General features: G+C 40.4%; 1 protein-coding gene across 3 annotated transcripts in view; it reads left to right on the top strand.

Annotated features, from left to right (window-relative positions):
* Window positions 1–3,853: 3,853 nt before the first annotated feature.
* Window positions 3,854–17,219, top strand: part of BACH1 (BTB domain and CNC homolog 1) — a 28,930-nt gene continuing 15,564 nt past the window's right edge. For 2 of the 3 annotated variants that reach the window (XR_005255845.1, XM_038128179.1), the window contains exons 1-2: window positions 3,854–3,990; window positions 15,608–15,905. Coding sequence is in view for 2 of the 3 variants with exons in the window: in XM_038128179.1 (XP_037984107.1) it covers window positions 15,666–15,905 (240 nt within the window). In the remaining variant the exon portion in view is untranslated. Of the gene's footprint in view, window positions 3,991–6,169; window positions 7,282–15,607; window positions 15,906–17,219 lie in introns of those variants that run through there. The other variant, XM_038128189.1, reaches the window with a different exon arrangement.

Raw genomic sequence — 17,219 nt, 5'->3', positions numbered from 1 at the left:
GCTGGAAACGCTCATCGAGCCCTGCATGACATGCTCTGGCTTCCCCACGTGTACCTGCATTTCCTCACAGAGTTCAAGAGAGCTACTGTGTGAAAGTGCCTGGTCTGGACAGCCTGGTTGTGGTAATTTCACTTCACTCCTGAACACCTCTGGTCTTCTCCCAGATCAATCAGCTCAGGTGTTGCTGTATGACAGAATTACAGCCATTGACAGTGTTTACTCCAAGCTTCCAGGAAGGCAAATCCATTTTTCAATTAATAAATCACTTTCCTCTTTTAAGTTAAGGACCCTTATGAGACTTTTTTAGCTGTCCTACTGCAATTCTCTTTCTTTGGTCTTTTCATACAGCTCCCCCAGCTATCTAAGCAGACCTCTTATTTTCCACAGCTAGCCCCTTTGTTTCCCACCTTTTTGCCATTATTTACACATGGTTTATATCCCTTCCCACAGAATCAAAAGTAATTCTCATTCTGTTAAAGAAGTCACTTTTTCCCAATTGAAATGTTACTGCTTAATTTAAGGATGATGGTTTTAAAAATTATTTCGGGGCGGGGGGGAAGGAAACAAACCAGATTTAACTGAGACACCAGTTTTCATTTTAAGAAGATTTTATGTGAATCTGAACCATATTAGCTGTAGGTTTAAGAGAATTACACTTACAATTGCATTTTAAAAGATAGTTTACTAGAATAGGATTTACTTCTAGATAGAAAGCATTTTTTTCTCATTTTCTGTAAAGAGGGAATGTAAAAATATTTTCCTATGATTAACACCATGCTTTCCCAGGACAAACAAAAGTCTCTTGTAAGCCAGAAACCACAAAAAATAAGCATGTGTGTTCCCAAGGATCAGAACAGTATTACACACATACAGCAGAAGACAGTATGGAAATAAATTCTAAAATAATGTGTTCAAAGGCTTCAAAAAACATTTTGAAATAAGAGTCAGTTTTTCAGCTCATACATATTGACACAGCCCTGAGGTTTCAATCACTTAGATACATACCACAGTAGCTCCTTGATAGCTCAATTTACAGTTAGAAAATGTTATCTAAATGTAGATTAGAAAACAGCTTTTGTGTTTGCAAGTTCACAGGAGGGAGTGGTTTGGCTTTCATTTACTGGAATGTAAAATGGACAAATCTTCTAAATGATGCCTACAGAAGTCATATTTGATGTGGCCATGTGCGGAACAGAGTCATCAGCCTCTGCCCTGTGAACCTAGAAGATGGGCCTTCAACATTAATTCTTCCTAATGACTCCCCAGCACTTTTGCTGTGAAGGATTCTGATGGCAGCATCCTGCAGAACTCCGTGGCCATGGGTTTAATGCGGGAGTTCTGTCTCTAGCCTAACCCAGTTATACACATTCCCACCACAAAAGCATGGGACAGGCATCTCCAAAAGGAGTTTCATCCCACCTGTCTCGGACACAGCCACAGAAAGGGAACAATTACCCCGTGGAGATGCTGATCTAGTTCCCTCAACTACACAGGACCCTAGATAAGTTGCTTAGACTAGACAGCTAAATTTTAGATGGCTAAAGATAGGCGAAAGGAATCTCACCTTTAGCCTTGGGATACGTCACGATTTACCTCTGGAGAATTTATTAGTCAAGTTTCTTAGGTAGGAAACCAGCTTCAGCATAGAAAAGATGAAAAGAGGGGACAAGGGCAGAAGAGAACACACTCAATATTAAAGATGGCCTAAGTATTCCGTAGTATAATGTGTGCCCTGCCGTCCCCACAGCTAACCTGCAGATTAGAGCACTTTCATCTCTCTAGACCAGTATCAACCCACAGAGCAGCCAGAGCTCAATACATTGAGTTTCAAACTGGTGGTAGCTGAGGCTGGAGCTTTTAGAGTGCCAGAAGCAGAAAACAACACAAAGACAGCTACGGGCGGGCTTCATAAGGAATTAACAACATTTAACAGAATGGGACTTAAAGTCCCATTAATGCCACCAATGTAACAGAAAAATAAATCTATTTCAAAAAAAAGGGATATTTTCCCATGCTTTCTTCTGGTGATGTTGTTATTATTTGTTATCGTGCACACTAACTTTGTGAGCATTTGTCACCTGAGTTTTTATATTGTTTTAAATGCTTAGAGCATTTGTTATTCATCTGCAGGAAGATGTATGTCCTTGATTTTTAGCTTAGATTCCCAGATCTCCTTTTTATTTGTTTTACTTCTTCATTTTCGGGGGAAAAATGGACCAGTTTTTTGTTGGTTTTTTTTTTCCCTCTTCTAGTTGTGTCTAATTTCAATGCAGGAAACGTATGCAGTTCTTCAGTCTGACTGTGAGTGAGAACCAAGCTATTACACTGTAACTTTACTCCCTATTGTGTGGGAAGTAAGAATTGCATCATCCCTAAGATCCAGAACAGGAGATGAAGATCCCTTCTTGGTGGGTGTGGTCCATGATTTTGTAGTCAATCTTTCAACCAAAGTAAGAGCTCCTTTTGTTTTTATTTGTTTCTTCCCTCTTCTGTTTCCCTCTCTTCCCCACAAAATCTTTGTGGAATAAAAAAAAAAAAAAAAAAAAAAAAAACAACAAACCAAAAAAAAAAAAAAAACCGAAAAACCCCAATTTTCAGTCTAGTAGTAGGTATTTTAAATTTTATGCCTAAACACTGTAAACATCTCATACTTCTGCAACTCAGTTTTTACCATCTAAACTGTTGTCTTTATTCCCCTCTTCATGTGTGAGTACCAGGGGATTAGGAATTCCCAAGAGGTGTAAGAGCACAACAAGAAGTCATAGAAAACATAAAAAGCAGGCATAGAAACTTTGATTCAGAGTATCTTAAGTATTGTTAGTACCCATTCTCAAGGCAAATGCTACTTTTTGGATATCATTACCTAATAGCTACTCTTAAATTTTAAATTCCAACAAATTGCTTAGGTTATTTTGTAATGCAACTCTTTGTACTGGTGAATACGTTGATCAACTAATAAATTTAAATAAATAAATTCTGCCTTCTTCACAAGGTGAAAGGCCATTAGCGAACAGACATTGAAGGAAAATCTATATTAGCCTCTACCAAATCTGAAAGCCTACTGTAAAAACAGCTGAAGAAAGTTATGTGACACTTAAATACAGTGTAAAACAGAGTGTCACTCTATGAGACATTAAAAAAATTTCATTCAAAGGCACAGCAAATTGTTAAACTGGGTTAAAATATCTTAACAATGAAATTCCCATTAGCAGTCTTGGCAGTGCATCATTTGCTGTCATTAACGTGTTATTCAAGAGCTTCTGGAGGAGGCTGCCTTCCCTGGTGCCCTTGGATAAACAGGTAGGTGGAATTTGGAAGGGAGGGAAGTGAGAGGGGGCAGGAGGCAGGGAAGGAGGGAAGGAGGCAGGGAAGGAAGGGAGAGAGGGAGGAAGGGAGGGCAGGAGGCTGGGATGGGAGGCAGGGAAGGGAGGGAGGGTGGGAGGCAGGGCAGGGAAGGCAGGAGACAGGGAGGGAAGAGAAGCAGGGCAGGGAGACAGGGAGGCAGGGCAGGGAGGCAGGGCAGGGAGGCAGGGAGGCAGGAGAGGCAGGGCAGGGAGGCAGGAGAGGCAGGGCAGGGAGGCAGGAGAGACAGGGCAGGGAGGCAGGAGAGACAGGGCAGGGAGGCGAGGCAGGGCAGGGGGGCAGGGAGGCGAGGCGAGGCAGGGCAGGGAGGCAGGAGAGGCAGGGCAGGGCCGGGACCCGGCGCTCTGCAGCCGCCCCGTGCGCCGGCAGAGCCGCGCATGCGCACCGTCGGCGGTGTGGGCGGCCGCGCGTCGGCGGCGAGTGCCGCGTCCAATGGGCGCGCGGGGCGTGCGCGGGGCGTGCGCGCGGGGGGGGCGGGCGGGCGGTGCTGCGGGCAGTCACCTGACGGCGCGCGCCGCAGTTGGGCCGCAGCCGGAGCCGGGAGCGGCCGGGACCGGACGGCGCGCGCGGGGCGAGAAGGGACGGCGTGAGGCGGCGGGCACCGCGCACCGCGCACCGGGCACCGAGGTAAAGCCGAACCGCGCCGCACCGGCTGCCGGCGGGAGCGCGCGCGGTGAAGGGCTGGCGGCGGGGGTGCTAAGGCGGCACCCTTCGGGCGGAGGGCGCCGTGAGGCGGGGGTCGCAGCGCTTTCACGGGAGTGGTGTCGGTGGCGCGGCCTTTTCTCGGTGCGGCCCGGGCCGTGCAGGGTCGGGGGTCCCGCCCGCGGGGGCGCCGGGGCGGTGGCGGAGGCGCTTCGTCAGCGCCGGGCACCGGCGGCAGCTTTCCCTCGGCGGTGCCTTGCTGAGGGTATTGCCCCCCTTCTCCCGAGACCGCTCCTTGCCCGCTGCCTCGCCCCCGGTTGGCAGGGGTGCCCTTGTGCCCCGCTGACACCGGCGTGACCGCCCCACGCCGCGCTCCCCGGTACTGTGCGAAAGGGCCGGCTCAGCCCCGCTGGGAGGTCGGCGGGACCTCCTCTCTGCCGGGCTGAGGCGTGCAGCTGGTATTGGTTTCCCTTTGGGGGGAGCCGGGAAAGGTCTGGTTTAGATTGTAAACAACGAAATACAAATCCTGTCCGTCCTGTTCTGTGCGCTGAGATCCTCGGCGTGCTTTGAGGCTTGGTGGAAATGTAGTAATCACAAAAAGAACAGTTACCCCTTTTTAGCCTGACAGTAATCCCAAAATCATCTACAACTCGGTCTTCCAAATCCTTATTGAACTAAAAAAGGAGGGGGAAAGTGTTCTAGCAGTGAAGATAACTGTATGTGGAGTAAGTTTTGACAGACACGTTAATTTGAGTCACTTGAGGAAGGCAGTTTCTCTGTGTGAAAAACATCTGGCTGCAGTAATGGAGGAATTGCAATCCAGAAGCACTGTAAATTAAGGCGATGCGGCACTCAGAATGCTCTAGCATCTTAGAGTCAGTTCTTTAATCTCAAGTATTACACCATACAGCAAGAAAGGACTGTATTCCTGTCAACATGATGAGTCTGAATTAAACCATCTGAGGTAGATCACAAAATATGATTTGTAATATGATTTTAACTTTACTTAAAAAGCATAATTACTCTTGGATGCCCTAACTCAAGTGAGTAAGCCTGTATGTCCCTTAGCAAGCAGTGAGGTCCAAAACAGGCAGATTTGCAGAGAGAAACAGTTGTCACTGAAAACTGAATACCCACTGTGTTTTTCAGATGGGTTCCCTTTGACCTGGCTTCGTAAATCTGAAAAAAAAAGTTAAATCCCTTAGTATTTGAAATTCTTGAGAACTTCTAGAGTGTGTTTTGCAATTTACTTCAAAAAAGAGCCTACTCTTGTTGTCTGGGTTCATCTTGTGACGTGAACAAAAGCATAATAAATGGGGTGTTTGGGAAGTTTGCTTCACTAGCACACTCCTGATTTTAACTGAAATGCTGAAGTACAGCTTTAGCTTCTATCAGCTGCATCTTTGAGTTTATGTGTAAAAAAGTGGAAGATCTGAATGTGTTACATGTTTAATTGCATTTAATATGTTCTCATATTCTTATGCAAAAAGATATTTTGACCACTAAAAAATTTCTTATGATAGAAATGGTCTAGTATTAAAACCCATACCCTTTACCTGATCCTTTGGATCAGGTGGGCACTCTGGTTAGGTGTAGAATAGACCGGTCATTGCACACGAGTTCAGTAAGTCCCAAATAACTCTGCTCTATGGTTCAGGGAAACATAGCTCAACAAGTCTCCTTGTCATTGTCATCCCCACCTTCCAAGTTTGATGTTTCTATAAACCCTTCATGGGTTTTCTTTTAACCATAGTCCTGTCTTTCTCCCTGCAACTGGGCATGCTGGTGTGGGGGCAAAGAAGAGTGGTAGATCAGTCAGAGGGTTCCCGTTCGTGTCTGAATACTGGCATTTTAATTGTCCTGTAGAACTTGACCACTGAAAGCTTCATGGGGGAGGTTTTGGGGAGTAGGAGAAAACACTGTGGTATTCATAATGTGAGTCCTGTTTATATGCAGTCCTTAGTCAAACCAGAGGTAGCATGTTAGTTGATGCGAGTGTGGGTAGGAACAAAACATTGAGTGAACCAAAATTAACTGCTGCACCAATCATTACGTTGTGTAGATTCAGCCTAGTGTGACCACAGTGGGGATAATGTGTGAGGATCTACCTGCAGGATAATGTGTGTGGATTTCCCTGCTCCCACCTCTAATTCAGAGGTAAGCAGTCTGGAGAGGGGAGTAAAAGTGATGGAAAGGCTTACTTTGCTGTAACAAATCAAAGGCTGCATCACAAGTCACTCTGTTTCCAGCAGTATGCAGTGTTTTTAGGTTAAGGCGCTCTTGAGGGTGGAAGAAAGTTTTGTTCTTGTTAAGTATGAAGGGAAAATGTAGTATTTGGTATAAAAGTGAGTTAGAATGTCAGAGTAAGGCTCAACTGACCGATCAGCTACTGAAGCTTTAAAAAGGGGAAAGTGTACTGTGAAGGGTAAATTGACTTTAGAAGCATTGGTGAAATACAAATAAATTGAGTTTAATCATTAAACATACATTGGAGAGTGGGAGAGGTGTAGCCTAGGGTATCAGTAACTAAATGTCTTTAAATGAGAGCCCATGTCTTAAAGAATATTCAATTAATCTTAAAAATTGTGTTGAGATACTTTGTTTGTGAATGGCTTTATTTGAACTGTTAACATAATGTTTGTAGGTGTTTGGATTCCAGTCTTGGCCCATTGACAAATACTATGATAAGTAAATATATGGCACTTGCTCGCCCTGTTCATGCTACTTTTAAGGTCATCAAATCACAGAATCCTGAAGTGGTTTGCATTGGAAAGGATCTTAAAGATCCATTTCCACCCCCCTGCCATGAGCAGGGACACCTTCCACTAGATCAGGTTGATCCAAGCCCCATCCAGCCTGGCTCTGAGCACTTCAGGGATGGGGCAGCCACAGCTTCTCTGGGAAACCTGTTCCAGGACCTCACCACCCTCACAGGGAAGAATTTTTGTAATAGCTAAGCCTGCTTTCTTTGATTTGAAGCCATTCCTCCTTGTCCTGCCAGTCCAGACCCTTGTCCAGAGTCCCTCTCCGGCTCTCCTGGGGCCTCTTTAGGCACTGGTAGGGGCTCTAAGATGTCCCTGGAACCTTCTCTTCTCCAGGATGAACATCTCCAGCTCTCCCAGCCTGTCTCCAGAGCAGAGGGGGTCCAGCCCTCAGAGCATATTTGTGTTCTTCTGTAGACTCATTCCAGAAGATCCATGTCCTTCTGATGTTGGGGTCCCCAGAGCTGGAGATCAGTATTTCATATGGTAGCATCCCAAAAATGGTTATTTACAGGTGAGCTAGTAAGATCGTGTCTTTTGATATCATATGTCAGATAGGAAATAGTCTACAGTTTCAGGATGGGAAGACTGAGACAGTTTGATGTGATTTGTTGGAGACCTTTACTAGTGCTACGATCTGAAGCCTGGTCTAGTGCATATATTTTGGTTTTTTTAAGTTATATTATTATATATTGTTAGTTCTGATAAATGTGTGCTGTTCTGCTTTCATAGAAATGTTTCTGAAGTTCTTTCTGATTTATGTCTAAAACATTTGCAGGTTTCTTTCAGTTTCACATACTGTGAAGAACAGTTGTGGAAACAAATCAAAGTTAAACTGATAATGCTAGAAACGAGATTCTAAATATAATTTCCAACCAGTATTTTCTTTGACTTGGAAATACAGCTGTTTTGCAGTTCTTTCAGCTTGTCTCTTGTGTCCTTCTAAGTATGTTAAATGGTTAATTTAGTATTCATCATACATATTTTGACATATGTACTTGTAAATGGATTTTGATAGTCATCCAGATGAACTTATTAATGTGGTTTGTTTAACTGTAGCAATGAGTAGAATATGTAGCTCTACATACAAAGATGTTTGTCCTTTAAGCAAAGGCAGGAGTTGACGGTAGATTTTAGTTGTGCATGCTTTACTTATCCTAAGTGAATATTTTATTATCTAACCTAGTTCTTATTTAAGAAAAAATAAAAGCATTTTTATTTGTATTTTTGGGGTGGTGTGTCTGTGGCTATTTTTGTTGTTGATAGGTGCTTTGGGTTGTTTGTTTCTTTTTAAAGTTCTTTAGAAAGTCTGTGACTGTTGTCTTTCCAGACCAGTTCTCTGTGAATACCAGCACAACTGAAGGGCTGTAAGTGATGAAATTTTTCAGAGTCTCTAAAATCCCTTCAGACCTGTTTCATTTTTTAGCAGTGAAACAAACCAAATCCCACAACATGATTTTTATCCCTGATCCAAAAATTAAACAATTAGCGTCATCTAAAATAATGGGAAAGTGCAGAGTACTTTGGGATTTATTTGGCTTTGATACGGACTTTGTGTCATCCTCTGGGGGAAGCTTTTAAAACTTCTGTTCTTTGGAAAATGTCTATGGTTACATGGTATCAATCTCCTTTTTCCTTTTAAAATCATGCTTCTGGACACTTGTGACTGCTAGCATTCTCAGGATCCCGCATGCTCTCCTTCCCGTGTCCCAGTTCCTCATATAGCTTGCAAATACTGAGAAAAAAAGTGTGTATTCAGTCTTAAAACCTGGAAAACAAATTAAGACTCTTAGCACAGACTTAAGACTTGTCAGACTTCCGTGATTCTTTTTAATACTCACTAGTGACTTGACAGGAGTCCAAATGCAGTGTTTAAAATTATGCTACAAAAGTACAAACTAGTAATTTTTTAAAATCTCATATAGGTAATTAAGCTGTGAATAATCTTACATGTGTTGGACTAATAAAGAAGACAATTTAGAATTATGACTCTGCCAATAACTGAAGATTAAATACACTTTGTTCCTAAAGGAGAAAGCATTGTTCTTGGGCAGCAAAGCTTGCTTTTTGCTTTTTTATCACTTTTTTCTTTTGCAGGCTTTTTGAAGATGAAGCAATGAACAAGCACACCAAAATGCTGGTTCATTCTTTGTCAGCATAATGTGAATCAGCAGCTATTAACCACAGTAGGCATTCATCTGTAATATAACTATTTCCTTAAAAGGAGAGATAGCTGGGGGCAAGGACAGAGAGATAAAACTGTAGAAAAAAAGCCTTTGCAGTGTGTTTTGAATGAGCTGTGTCTTATCTAAACTGTCTTGTTTTAGCAGTAGTAAATGATAGTTGTTGCTTTGGACTTCACATGTGTGGATGACTGATCAATTTTTATAGGCTAAAGTAAATGTAAGTGTTAACCCTAAGAAAACTGATGGAATGACTGACCTGCTAGAACTTACTCAATACCTCAGCATAGTAGGAGTAGCACCAAGAGTTTTGTTTTCTCCAGGCTATATTTTTGAGGGTCTACAATTGTATTTTTACCAACTGAAGAATTTGTAGTGTTCCAAGAATGCAGATATTTTAGAAGCATGGTGCTGACTGAACAGACCATTATTGTCTGCTAGGTGATGAATTAATCTTGCTAGTTTTATCATTTTTTGTGATCACAACTGAATTTCCATCCGAGTGCCCAAGTTCAAGCAGCATAGAGAGCAGTGACAGCCAAGGTGTGTCCTGCCGGGGTTCTACAGCTACCAAGGGGAGCTTTTCTCTCTGCTCTCTTATTTGCGAACTTCACCAGTGTACAAGTGACACTTACTGCGATTGCTAGAGAGGATTGATACCCAATGTGGTATTGCTGGATGTTTGTTCACTAAGGAAGGACTGAGGAATAGGGTTTTGTGTACATTTTTAGTAATTTGGGTAACCTTAGGCTGGATCATATACGGAAATTATATGGTAGGTGCCGATCAGAAAAAAGCCAAAGCTGAGTTGATTTGGATGGTAGGGCTTCATAATTGATATCTGAGTCTAGGAATAAAAGGCTAGCTCTTCTTTATAGGAATATCTGAAATTGATTTATTCACCGATGGAAAATAAGAGGCTTTTGCTCTTTAAAAGAACACTGAGCTCGTAAGATGTAACTCTTGTAGCTCAAATGTGTTTGCTTGGCTCTTGCTAGAATTGTGCCTTAGTGGACCTTAAAACAGAAGGACCACAGGTCCATTTTTGCTAGTTTATTGCCCCAGTTGCTTTTAGATATATTACAATTGATGGTAACAAGGTAGATTCCTGTGCTTTATTTGGCAGTGAGTCTTTGAGACAATTGTTAGATTTGGATGCTAGATTGGATTAAATCGGGTGCCTTTGGGTGAGTCCTCTCTTCTTCAGTGTTCAGCTGGTGATAAGGAAATTCCTGGTCACAGAGGCATGGTGAGGTCCTGCTGGATAGGAATAGCTGCTCTGCAAGGCCTACTGGAGTGCCAGGTCCTCAGCTGCCCAGGAGAAGAGGGAGAGTGTCAAATGATTTCTGTATCAAAACCTTCTCTGGTTTACTCAGCTCTTCAGTCTGTTTTTTCCTGAATTTGAAAAACCTGTAGTTTGGAGGGGAAAAAATAATTTGGAAGACAAACTTAGAAATGTGGAGATGGATGCTGCCTCTGGATTTGGTGTTCCCAGTGCATCTTGGTGACCATTAGATACTGGAATTTAATTTTCCAGGTCCTTGGATTTAGCACAAAGAGTGAAGGTTGTAAAATGTAATTGGCTGTTTTTCTTGAAAGTCTAAGTCTTCAAAGTAGTAAACATATGACTGTCATTGATTTTCATGGGTTTCTGTGCTCTGATTTAGTATTTTAATGACACTTGAAACATTCAGAACGTTCAAAAAGTGTTTCGGTAAACATATATACAAATGTGTGTGCTTTTGTCACCTTCAATGACAATTTGATGCCTTTCAGCTTCCTTCAACTCTTCCAGGACACTTATTTCTCCACAGGTTGTTGAGTGCCCTCTTACATGGGGTGGTAGTGCTGAGCTTGGAGGAAAGTTTGTCTGCCTTGTGTGAGATTTTTGTGTGGATGAGAAATACATCATGCTATTTTGAGTTATACTCTGGTACTCTGTTCCTACTCTTGTACTCTACCTGCACTGGATACATTCCTCAACAATGTTACCTATTTTACTACTATTTTTCTTCTGTAACTTAGCAACAACAGTTCCTTGTAGCTTTAGCTTTACCTGGTTTCGACCATCATGAGTCTCATCTTTGGAATACTTTTTTTTTTTTAAACTATCAATGGGGAGACTTTACCTGATGATCTGCAGCAAGTGACTCTTTAAAGCAGAGACTGTGGTGCAAGGAAGAAAAGGATTTTATATCTACCTTTAGTCTCCAGTCAGCTAGTAAAGAGCAGTAATTGTTACCAGATGTAAGCAATCAGATGAGCAAACCTGCAGCCTAATTTTAAAGTACCTTACACTCACTGTACCTCACTGTACCTTCCTGTAATAATGTAATGAATGACTTTGAATGCATGAGAAAAATGAGCCTTGGATGAGAGGCGTATTTTACAGTGAGTCCTGATAAGCATCTTGCTCGGTCTCTATACTGTGTACGTTAACTTGTATTCCTTTTTTAAATGTGGTTGCAGTACCGATTTCCATTAAGATAAGTCTTTATATGTTCTTTGGAAATATATATATCAGGCAATTTTGCAGGTAACTGTTGGGCATAATTTTCATAATTGTATGCGAGTAGGGGGAAAAAATGGAGTTACTTCTCTTTGATAAAGCAGAATAAAGTTTTGTAGCTGGTACTTAGGAGGAAATATTTTTGTCCTTATGCAAAACATTATTTATCTCAAGATCACGGATAAAGAATGAAAACTTTGTAGTAGCAGGCTTGGTGGTGTTCTCAAAGCAGAACTTGATTGGTTGTGCTTCAAGTGTTCGTGTAGGTTTCATACTAGCATGTGTGTATGCTTACATTCACAAGCTTTTTTAATTTTGAATCTCAAGAGTATGAGATTATTAGGTGTGCAGGGTTTCAGGTGAGAGGAATTTGAGGAATGCTCACACTACTAGTTTTCTGCCACAAACTGAGGATTTGTAGTAAGTGAGCTTTCATGGTATCACTTCTTTAATCCTTCCAAACTGAGTTATAAGAACTATTTTAATTTTGGAAAGATCTTTTTGGACTCCATATTTTTTATGGCAATGTCTGTTACAAATATCTTGAATAATGTTCTTGCATGGTTTTTTTTCTTAGCATCTTTTGCATTCAGTCACATGGTTGTTGGCACTTCCTTTGTGAGCAGTGATTTTCCACATACAGTCATCTGCTAGTGGAATACTTTTCCAAGTTATCTGTGCTTACTTTTAGTTTTCTTTGATTGAAGGTTACTTTTAAAATACAAATAGCATTATAGGAGTTTTAGGCTGCTTTCCAAGGATATGATTTGTTATTGTTGTTCGTAGTGTCAGTTTTCATTTTTAGTACCTGGTTGCTGATATTAATAATATTTCTGAGAGTGGAAAAAGGAGCCTGATAAGTAATATTTGTAGAAAATTAAATTACGTAAAATGGACAGAAAAGCCTAGAAGCCTATTCTCGTGACAGTTGCAGCACAAACTTGTAAGTTTATTGAATTGTTTTCTCTGCTTCATACCTTTTCCCCTTTTTGTCCACCCAATCATAAATAAAACTAATTTTAAGGATTCTGAGTGCTTTAGAAGAACAGTTATAGCAGAAGAAAAATTAAACCATTTACAGAAGAGATGTAATTTTTCTCTTTGCTATGACAGGAAGCATTCAGATTTGTTCTACACACATCCACAACAAGGTTATAGAGAAGTTATTTTGTACTCACACTGCTGTGGAAAATCTGGTTGGCTGTCATGACAGATACTATCATAAATGTGGTACCCTGCCCTTATTACATAACTGGAAAACAGAATTCAGACATTCACAAGTTTGACCTCTGTTAGTTCTTAAGTGTAACAGCTTTATTACAGTAGTTATATTTTCTCTTTCCCATTTCATGCTTTTGTTTTCACCAGCATTTTCAGTTTTCTGATGCTTTACCTTTGGATTTCTTTTTATTGTATTTGAGTACCTAAATTTTACAAAGACTGAGAGGAATTTAGCGTTTGAGTGTAGTGTAGGAGTGGTATTTTTTTTTAGTTTTGTTGGCTTTTTTTAAAGGTTCTCCTAAAGTTTGAAATTCTTATTAAATGCTGCATGCCATATTATGGATACATCAAACTTGTCATCCTGTTTAAATATAGAGGGGACATAACTTGGCTGATGAAGTCCTCACAATTAGGAAGTACAACATTCATCAGAGTAAAGTGTTAAAACTAAGTATTTCATTCACTTCTCAAGAAACAGAAGGTAGTGTTAAGCTTTTTTTTTTTGCCTTTTTTTTTTTTTTTGGCAGCTGAAACATTGGCAGCTTTCCCTCAGTGCTCCAAGTAGTCCACAAGCTGTTTTGAAAGGATGGTGTGTCTCACAGAGATAAGTGAGAAGGAGGGTTAACTCTTCTTTGCATTATTTTTTCTGTATCTATACAAATAGAAATAAACTAGTCTTCCTTTTAGCCTTCTGTGCTATGGAAGCGTAATGAACTGAACTGGATATTGGAATTGACTCTTTTATCAGGAAAAACCCAAAAGCAGCATATGTGATATGTGTTGTCTGTCTGAGGGCTCTTTCTTCAAAGAAGATAGGCAAAACTCATGAAGGAGACGATAGAAAAAAAGAACGCTTTAAGGCTTGTCTTTAACTAAGTGTTCACCCAGAATATGTCCTTGTCTATAATACTTCCCTGCGCTCCCCACCACTGTGGATTTAGTCTTCAATTTTTCTGGTTTGTCCTCTGTTCCTTTTTGGGGTTTTGGGTTTTTTTCACCTTGTAACAAATGCAGAGTTATACTTCATTAAACTCTGTGTGCTGTAAGATATGAGCAATATGATAAATTAGGCTATATAGAGCAATCCAGTTAGGAATATATAATTTATATTGCACTGGTTACTTCTCATAAGCACTTATAAAAATAGAATTTCATGACTAGCAGTTCCATGAGGAGTTATTTTGCTCCCATGTAAATTGACTGGAAATTAAATATTTCCTAAGTTAATGGATCTGTAGTCTTGTTATTAGGTATATGAAAACATTTAAACTGTTTCCTTCCAAAAATAAGCCCTTTAGGACTAACAGTGCGTGGTATATAGCACTTTTCTCTACTGCTTCTTAGAGGGAAGAACTGAGGTTTGTGGAACTTTAGGGATTTTCCCCTCAAAACTTCTGTTTTCACCATACATTTGTACAATTTGTTGGTGAAGTTAAGCATACGGTGTTCCATAAGGGAGTGGGAAGGTCAGGTAGTGCTGATGTGCTCTGCACTTCACTGGGGTTTGGACTAGTGCTGTGTTGCTATTGCCACTGGAAATGGGGATCTTTTTCTTCCCTCTTTCTGTTCAAAAGTTCACTCAAAATGCCTGTGTGCCATGAAAATAGCTTGAGCAGTGAGTAACCAGGAGCACAGCTGACAGCGTGGTTGCTTTTTCCACAGTGTGTTTAAATAATGCCCGTGCCCTGTGCCCTCCCCATATTGTGAAAGTTTCCCCACACCTGAAACCTGAGGATTTGCACTGGCTACAGTTTCATTATTGCCGGGTTCTGGCAGATGGTAACAACCTCTGTTGAGCAATAGAGGAATGAGGTAGTCCCGTGTCAGCTGAAGTGAGTCTCCACAGCTGTGCTCAATTACAGGAACTCTGGGGTCAAGTGTAATCTGAATGCTTGGTTTGTTAAGGTATAACGTGTCCTAGTCATACCATATTTTCTTCGCAGGATAATTCCAAATCTGACTTAAATGGTTTCTTGATTGAGGAAGGACACTTCTTGATGATCTTTTTTCTTCCTTTTAATTGGAAGAAGGGCTCAATTGAAAGTGAAATACAGTGTAAAGATCAGATTTGGAAATACTTTCAAACTTTGCACTCTCTAGCAGAACTGCCTTCTCCCCAGCCCTTCTATTTTTCTGCAAACTTAATCTTCAGAACTGTTATATATAAGTTACATATTTCAAGGTTTTAAATATTGTCTAACTTTAACTGTTGTTTATTATCCAGTGAATACTGTTACTTGAGAACTTTGTCAGAAATGTCCATTGCCAGGTGATCTGAATCATAATGATCCATTGGGAAAGCAAACTTGTAACAAGTATGACAAATCAAGTAGTCATGAAAGAAGAGGGGGGAAAAAAGTTTGCATTAAGGCAGTTAGAGAATTCAAATTTTAAAACAAAACACCAACCTACTAGAAAATCAGGGTATTTTACCAATGCCTGATTGGTTTATCAGACAAAATATTTTTGAAAGAAGACAGAACACATATATTTTAGTCTGCTTTAGGTGAATCAGTAAACAGAAGTAGCTCACATAGTATTTTAGTGAATTTTAGTTTAATGCATTTGTTTTATTTCTCTTTACATTTTCGTAGTGTTTGAGTCAGATATACCAACTACTAAGAGTGAAAGCTTAGATAATTTCTAGGTTTTACAGTAAATTTATATCTCTGAATCACTTGGCTAAGAAAGAAGTGTTCTTTATTGCTGAAGTCAATTTTTTGGTCTATGAGATTATAAAAGCTGTGTTAAGATGCCCATATCAAGGTTTGGATACTTCAAATGGTCACAAGCATGTATTTATTTGAAGTACTAATTTGAAGAATTAGACCAGGACAGTGCATGTTCAACATGCTCGTGTTTCAGTACCCATAGGTTCCTGTTGGACGTGACTTTCAGAGGTACAACTTGTTTCTTTGCTCCCCCAGGTCTGAAGCACAGAAGCATGCTTTCCACTGAGCTTCACACTACCACCTGTGATACAGAATGTCTCTAAGTGAGAACAACAGTGTGGTGTTTGCCTACGAATCTTCAGTGCACAGTACCAATGTACTCCTCAGCCTTGATGATCAGCGAAAGCAAGATATCCTTTGTGATGTTACAATTTTAGTGGAAGATCAGCGATTTCGGGCTCACAAAGCTGTGCTTGCAGCTTGCAGCAGTTACTTCCTTTCAAGAATTGTGGGCCAGGTGGACGCTGATCTTATCATCACTTTACCGGAAGAGGTGAGTGTCACTCCCTTCTGCATTTTACCTGCCAGTGCTTCTAATCTGCTTTGTTCAATTCTCTTTTATGGTAGGCTGGCGTTTAACTGACGATTTAGAGTAGGGGATTTAAGAGCTGAAAGACACCAGCCCACAATCTGGAGTACTAAAAGTATTTTTTGAATTCAAGTACTTCCTATATATTATATTGTAAAGACTAACTGCTGTCATCTTGGTCTGGGGTCTGTTGGTTTTTTGCCAGTGTTTTTGTTTTTTTGACTTTCATCCCAAATAAAAATTAGATAAATGACTACTGCAAGAATTGTTTTTCTAGGTCAGTCACACTAGGAGTCTTTCTATGATTTTTTCTTGTTCAAGCATAGCTAGCTAGAAATATGTAAGAGAAAGTGAAAGGAGTGTTTTTCCCCTCTTGATCATTGCAGTTTTTGCAGTGTTTCTCCCCTAAATAGAAAGAAGGTACAGTTTTAAAATACAATTGTATTTTTTTCTTTCAGTTTCATTTATGAATGCTACTTATTTTTAAAGCTGCTTTAATGTTTTTTTAACTACACTAAGTCTGAAGACATGTTGACAGCTTATGGATAAACTGTTCTTTTACATTCTACTTCCCTACATTATAAAGGATGAATTAATGTGGTGGTGTAATCGCCAGAGCATATTTCAAATGCTGTTTTAAGAATTCTTTAGGAAGGTTGTAAGTGTTTACAGACAATTTTAAAGGACTGGGCTCTGTGCAGATCTCATCAACTTCACTTCATGTGTTGTGTTCTTTAAAAAGAACATACCAAACAACTACTAAAAAAACCAAAGTAAACGAATCCTCAATTGATTCTTAAATTGAATTGCATGAATAATTCATTATTTTGCTGGCAGAAGGATTCAGTGTAGTTAAATCATTGATATAGTGTTTTATTTAACATAAAATACCAGTCATTTCAGTAAAGGCAGGGAGCAGAGTGTGGACGTGAGTATGAGTATTAATAGTGGACAATTAATAGTGGACAGGCTGCTTTATTTTTCATTTGCAGAGAGAGGCTAAAGGAAGTGTCATGTAGTTGGTAATCTGTTTGTGGGATCTGTTTGTGGCTTTCTACTTGATTCCTTAGACATTTTTTCATGTGTAGAAGATCTTGCGCTTGTAGAAAATCTAAACAATTTTTGTTTCTGTCTGGGTTCCTTGGTAGGCAACTGTTGTGAAGACATAAATGTTCAATTAAAATCACTTGCTCTAAAGGGGCTTTAAACTGAGAATTCTGTTTGCTGTACTGTTTTTGAGTGCCTTTCCTCAAATCTATGGGAGGAAGAAAGGGGTAG

Source organism: Motacilla alba, chromosome 1 (assembly GCF_015832195.1).
Source record: "Motacilla alba alba isolate MOTALB_02 chromosome 1, Motacilla_alba_V1.0_pri, whole genome shotgun sequence".
NCBI lineage: Eukaryota > Metazoa > Chordata > Aves > Passeriformes > Motacillidae > Motacilla > Motacilla alba.
This window is presented reverse-complemented; position numbering and strand designations above follow the sequence as displayed.